Below are 7,049 nucleotides of genomic sequence, written 5' to 3'. Positions count from 1 at the left end.
TTGAGTACTACAATTTTAATACAGCTTTTTCCTTTCTTAAAATGTGTACACATTTGTTTGGTATCCTCTGTAGTTGCACAATGAGAAAAGATGTGAAGACAAAGGTGTTTGATCAGGCCAGGGAACAGTGTGGCGGGATGAAGGACTAGAGAGAACTAGGGGAGCTGCTGGAAGAGTGTGGGATACAAGAAATTTAGATCTCAGAGTGGGAAATATTTCAGGTGATTATTAAAAAGCCCACCTCAGAGTGTTTCCCTTGGGAAAATTTTGGATTTTGGTAAAGAGGTGGAGGGAACATTCAATTAAGAGATTTGAGATATGCCTTAATTTTAAGAAACGGGATTTCAGAGAAAAACTGCCAAGAAGATGGGATGAAGCTCAGTATGAAAAGGAACATCTGAGATGGATGGAAACCCAGGGGTTGGACATTTTGGGTGGTAGTGACAAGAGAGGGAACAGACAGAACAGTGTTGACATCCCAGCTCCTTTATTTACCAACTGTGGGGCTTTGGAAATGGTCCCAACCACTCTAAGCATTAGTTTTCTGAGCTTCAGTTTTTCTCTTCCATAAAATGGAGATAATGATACTTACTTTGAAAGATTCAAGAGAGACTGTAGCTCTCTAGGTCTAATAAGGAGACAGAAACTACTCAGTGAGTTAAACATGGGAAACTTAATGTAAAGAAGTATTAACTATAATAAGAGAGTAACTATAAGATATAAAGAAACTCCATGTGGTACTCAAGACCAAGGGATAGTAGCCAAGTTAGGACAGACCTGGGAGGGGTTCAGACCTCATTGGAGAAGGTGTGATCGACGCACTGAATTGCAGAAGAGTTCACTGGTATAGCGCAGCCATAGTTGGTCTGCAGTTGCAAACTATTGGCCATCTTTTAGAGTGCAGGTAAGGGACCCAGCAATTGGCAAACAGTGGTGTGCATGTACAGTTGGATGCTGGAGCCAATGGAACAGTATGCCTCCACAGTGCGTGGGTTTGCAGATGGAACAACTTCTCATCCTGTGACCCTGAGGACTACAGGGGCTGCATGCGTACTCGTGGGGACTTGCTGAAGGAGTCCACCAGGGGCTGCACGCAGGCCACTCAAGAGCTTCTGAGGAAGTCAGGCAGGTGGCTGGCAGTGTGGGGCTCTGATTCCCACGATGAAAGGGCAGCCAGACTGAGGTTGCAAGGTCATCGTGCATTCTGGGCTGCCTGTTGCCCAGGCTGGAAATTGCAGGAAGTGCACTCTCCTGCAGTGTCCCTCCAGTGCCCTGTGAGAAAGCGTAACATCACGCTCACTTTAAAGGAGAAATACATAAGGGAATTCTGTTGTTTATTGCAGAGCATATATTGAAAGCTACATTTGGAACTGAGCGGTAATAAGTGGGTAACTGGTCCAGTCCACTCAGCTTCCATGTGCATCCCTCCCTTACAAAAAACAAAACAACTCTATATTTCTACCCAGTAGACGCATCTCTCCTTCTTACAAATGAGGGACATCATACACTATATTAATTACTCTTAAATATCAGCCATGATCTCAATGAAAATTTTGTTACCTAAAAACAACATTATAATGTTAACTTCTGATAACAGTATTAAATAATTTTTAAATGGTGATAAGAAATAAGAAGAGAATGATTTTACATGCAAATAAATATGTGTATCTCACAAGCAGAAAGTTCCCCAATTCTCCTTCTCTTTGTCATCTCAACTTCAGCAATGGCCCCTCCCCATATGCTAAACTGGATTTTTCCCTGGAAACACTACATCCCCTGCAACTTCCTAAAATGGTGATTCTTTGTTTCTATTCCTACCTTGTGAGTCCCTGACATTCTCATCCCCAATGACTGTTTCTCCCACCTCCTTTCCAGTCACCTCAAGTGATACTCACAGTAGAGTTTGTCATCTCTGAAGCCACACCACTCCCCTAATAAGAGCCCAAGCATTCCCACTGTACTTAGCGTAAACACTTCTTACAGGGCTCTTTAGGACTATACTTTGCCTCCCTCTCAATATTATCTGTACCTCTCCTGCTCACTTTATTATGACCACATGGCCCTTCTTCCAGCTCTGTGGACAATGCAAAGTCCTTTCTTGACTTGGGGGCCTTTGTGCCTGAGGTCCCCTTGCCTGAAATGTCCTTCTCTTGGCTATTTGCATAGGTGACTCCTTCTCATCCTCAGGCAGCTGAATCTTAATCCCTCACAAGTCTTTACCTGTCAGCTCTTGGCAAGTAGGTTTCCTTCCTCCATTTTTCTCTAGCACAGAACGCTGTTTATTTCTTCAGAGCTCTGCAACTTTATTTTTCAATAATTAAACTTAATTTCTATTTTGAGCTATCATTGCACTGGTGGGAGAAATAATATTAATCGTCTTGGTGTTTCCCTCTCTGTCTCCATGACGCCAACCTCTGGAGAGCTTACAGAGTGCTGAGGGACACAGTGGTGGGTGGAAGTGGGGTGAGGTGTAACCTGGTCCTCTGTATCTGGTACTCACTGAAAGAGCTTCACTCCTATGAGGTCATCAGTGCCAACAGATCATTGTGGAATCTTCCTGGGTTGTGGATTATAATCTCATGACTGTAAATCTCTCCACATAACTCTCTTGGTTTCCATAGAGCCTTATACTGGCTGGATCATCATGGATGCTCAAGAAATACTGGATGTCTGTGCCAACTCTGAGGACCCGTGCCAGTATTCTTAGAGAGCCCCATATGTCATTCAGACCCTTTAGAAGAATGAGTCACTGCTATGTGTGCCGGCCATATGGTTTACAGACGGGCAACACATATGCAGCAACTCTTATTCTTCTATGGTTTCTTCTTTCATCTTATGGTTCACAGAAGAGTCACATTACTGCATTTGAGTTTCATGCACTCCATCTACTGGGGCATAGAATTTTAGAAGCGCATAGGTTTTGGGGACTATTAATTTTATGGAGTTCATTTTATAGATGAGTAAAGTAAGATGCAAGGAAAGGAAATAAATTGCCCAAAGTCACAAAAGTTTGAGACCAGACCACTTCATGTTAGGTTCTGTATCCTTTCACCACACAGTGCAGCGTATACCATGTTAGCCCAATGAACCACATTGATTCCATGCACCAAGAAAAGTCCACGCACTGCATTCCTTCTATATGCCATTGACAATATTGAATATAAATTCAATATTGTCTATAGATATTTATTGTTTACATCTACCACTTTGATCGCCTGCGTCACCTTGGTCCTCTACTATGTCCATGTACAATGTGAATTCTATTTACCATGTCACATGTTGGTTACATGTATTCTATTGGTTCCAGAGCCATCGTTGTAGATTATATTATCACCTTCATTATTTGCTATTTGCACTGTCGAGGGATTATACAACAGTACCAACTGCCACATGACTTGCGTTACTTTTCCGTGGGAAAAATATACTTCCTCCACTTTTGCTATAAAGTTTGACCATGTGACTTGCTTTGGCCAATATGATGTGCAAAGAGAGGTGTGTCATTTCTATGCAGAAGCTTTAAGAGTTATCATGTATTTTGGCCATTGTTCCCTCTGTCATGAAAATGGCATGTTCCGGACAGGGCCTCCTCCTTAAGGTGGGGTCCAAGAATCCAGTGGCAGAAGGCCAGAGTCCACCTACAACTGACATGGAACATGAGCAACAAATGAACATTTGCTGTTGTAAGCCACTGAGATTATGGAGTTGTCACTGCATCACAATGTAGCAGGTTGACCATGATAGCCATGCTGGTTTCACATACAACATTTGTTCCACTGATCAAGTACTATGTTCATTCAGATGCACAGTGTTGGTTGCATACATTATAGATGTTGTCTCTTTCCTCAGCATTGAACACTCTACCCTAGTCCTCCTGGCTCCCCGTTCAACAGGCCAACCTACCCTGCCCCATGACTTTGAGAAAAGCCCCTTTGATGTCCTTGTTCCTCAGGCTGTAGACCATAGGGTTCAGCAGAGCAGTGAAGGCATTGTAAAAGAGTGAGATCTGCTTGTCTTGCTCATGGGAATAGCTGGAGTTGGGCCTCATGTAGATATAAGTGGCTGGAGCATAGAAGAATGTGACCCCAGTCAGGTGGGAAGCGCAGGTGGAGAAAGCCTTGCAGCGGCCCTCCATGGACTTGATCCTGAGAATGGCCTGGGCAATATGGATGTAGGAGGCCAAAACGAGGGAAAGAGGGGCAACAACCATGAACACACTGATAACCAGGTCCACCTTCTCAGTGAGGTGGGTATCCACGCAAGCCAAGCTTCGTACTGAGGGGCCTTCACAGAAGTAGTGGTTGACCACGTTGGGCCCACAGTATGGCAGCCTCATGGTGAGGAAAGTATGGATTAGAGAGAGGAAGAAACCACAGGCCCAAGTCCCAGCTGCCAGCCGTGTGCACAGACCCCAGGTGAGGATGACAGTATAATGCAGTGGGTAGCAGATGGCTACGTATCGGTCATAAGCCATGACTACAAAGAAAGTGCACTCGGTCAGGCCCAGGGCACAAAACACATACATCTGTAGCCAACAGCCAGCAAAGGAGATGGTCTGAGAATGTGCAAGAAGATGCACCAACATCTGGGGCATGGTGGTGGTGACGTAGCCCACGTCCAGCAAGGAGAGGACGCAAAGGAAGAAGTACATGGGAGTGTGAAGATGGGTGTCCATGCAGATCAGGGTGATGACGAGCCCGTTGCCCAGGACTGAGCTCAGGTAGAGGAGAAGGAAGGCGACAAAGAGGAGTCTGTTGAATGTGGGGTCATTAGAGAAGCCAAGCAGGATAAATTCAGAAACCCAGCTTTGGTTCTGCCCTGGAGGCATCCACATGGTGGGACCTATAAGAGAATCACACTAATTTAAGAGTCATCTAAAGTATGGTAGTTTAGCAAGAATGTCAATTCTTTAGGCAAACAGGCTAAGATTTTCATTCTGGCCCCACTATCATCTGCTATCTTGAACAAGTTACTTAACTTTTCTAAGCCTCAGTCTCCTCAACTGTAAAATATGGCTAATACTACTCATCTGTCAGGGTTTTTATGAGGAGTAGAGGCAATGTATATCAAGCACCTAACACAATGCCTTAAAACAGTAAACTGCTATATGCAATCTCCCCAGTATTACTCCACACCCCTAAGTGGATAAACTGGTCACTCACATGCCTAGCACAACCGGTTCACACCGCATCAATTCCAGCCCCCAAACCTTTAGGGGTGGAGTTTCCATCTTCCTTAAACCATTTGTCTGGATGTGCGACAAGCCTCTTTCCTCACCCTATATTTTTCCTTTGTCAACTGAAAATGTCAGGTTTTGTCAACTGAAAATGTCAATAGAGGGCGCTAGAGGGGCATTGTGATATAGCCGCAGGAAGTTACTTAAAATATAAAACAGGTAGGTCAATTAGAAAATAAAGGGAAAGATGATAAATGTGAACTTTGGTATATAGATAATTACTTCAAATGCAAATGGACTAGTATTTTTTAAAAACATATTTTTGGGGCCAGCCCCATGGCTCAGGCGTTTGGAGCTCCATGCTCCTAACTCCGAAGGCTGCTGATTGGATTCCCACATGGGCCAGTGGGCTCTCAACCGCAAGGGTGCCGGTTCAACTCCTCGAGTCCCGCAAGGGATGGTGGGCTCCACCCCCTGCAACTAAGATTGAACACGGCACCTTGAGCTGAGCTGCCTCCTGGATGACTCAGTTGGTTGGAGTGCGGGTTCTCAACCACAAGGTTGCCAGTTCGATTCCTGGCACCAAAGTTTGGAAATCTTTTAGTATGTATTCTCTGATTACCAGAAAATTGACTAAAAATCAATTTTAAAATAAATATAATGGGGACGTACCCAACTCCTTTGAAATTAGGATACACTGCTAGATAATATATTGGACAAAGAAAAATCAAACTGGAAATTAGTGTATATTGACTAAATGATGAAAATAAAACATTATTAGTGTTTAGGAGAAATTTATTTCCTTCTTTCATGACTTAAATGCATATATTAGAATAGAAGAGAGGCTAAAAGTTAATTAGCTAAACTTCCATCTCAAGAGCTAGAAGAACTGCACATCAAATCCAAAAAGAAGTTGTAAGAATGAAATAATAAAGATAGGAGCAGAAAACAATGAAATGGTAAATGAACTTACAATAGAGAAAAATCAACAAACAAAGCCAAAAATTCATCCCTGAAATAATATATAAGTCCTTAGCAAGATTGATAAAGAAAAATACGTAAAACACAAATTACCAACATCAGGAATGTGAAGGGGAACATTACTACAGTTCCTATAGTCATTTAAAAGACAATTTTAAAAATTACAAACAACTTTGCACCTATAAATTTGACAATTAAACAAAATGGACAGTTGTCTTAAAAAACACAAATTACCAAAACTGACACAGGAATAAATAAAAGTCAAGATTCCACTGTCTTTCAAAAAAACTGAAACTATATTTTAAAACTTTCCTAGAAAGAAAACTCCAGGCCCAGGTAGCTTTACTAGTGAATTCGCTCAGCATTAAAGAGAGGAATAATACCAGTCATAACAAACTTTTCCAAAGCTTAAAGAAAGAGTTAAATTTTGCTAACCCATTTTATGAGACCAGCATAAACTCAATACCAAACAATAATAAAGACAAGAAGGAAAGCTTATAAACAAATCTCTCTCACGAGCATTGTTGCAAAACTCCTAAACAATATACTAGCAAATTGAATTCAGCAACATAAGAAGAAAAAGACATCACGATCAGATTGTGTTTATTACAAGAATTCAAGCTTGGTTTGGCATTTGATAAGCTAATAATGTAATTCATCTTATTAATAGAAATAAGGGAGAAAAAGTATATTATTTATTCAATAGATACAGAAAGAGCATTGGTAAAAGTCAGCAATCAATATTAAGATTAGAAATAAACCCCTAAGCAAACCAGGAATAGAAGGGAATCTTCTTAATGTGATAAACGTTATCTCCAAAAAAAGAAGAAGCAAACTACCGCAGATGTCATACTGAATGGTGAAATATTGAACTTACTCCCTAACAATGGAAGTG

At 41.8% G+C, this 7,049-nt stretch overlaps 1 protein-coding gene across 1 annotated transcript; it reads right to left on the bottom strand.

Annotated features, from left to right (window-relative positions):
* Nucleotides 1-3,883: 3,883 nt before the first annotated feature.
* LOC109457851 (olfactory receptor 2A12) lies at nucleotides 3,884-4,831 on the bottom strand. The gene has a single exon (XM_019751041.2). The coding sequence runs from the start codon at nucleotides 4,829-4,831 to the stop codon at nucleotides 3,884-3,886; it is 948 nt and encodes a 315-aa protein (XP_019606600.2).
* Between the last annotated feature and the right edge of the window lie 2,218 nt (nucleotides 4,832-7,049).

Source organism: Rhinolophus sinicus, linkage group LG06 (assembly GCF_036562045.2).
Source record: "Rhinolophus sinicus isolate RSC01 linkage group LG06, ASM3656204v1, whole genome shotgun sequence".
Lineage (NCBI taxonomy): Eukaryota > Metazoa > Chordata > Mammalia > Chiroptera > Rhinolophidae > Rhinolophus > Rhinolophus sinicus.
The sequence above is the reverse complement of the archived record's forward strand: the minus strand, read 5'-3'. Positions and strand labels throughout refer to the sequence as shown.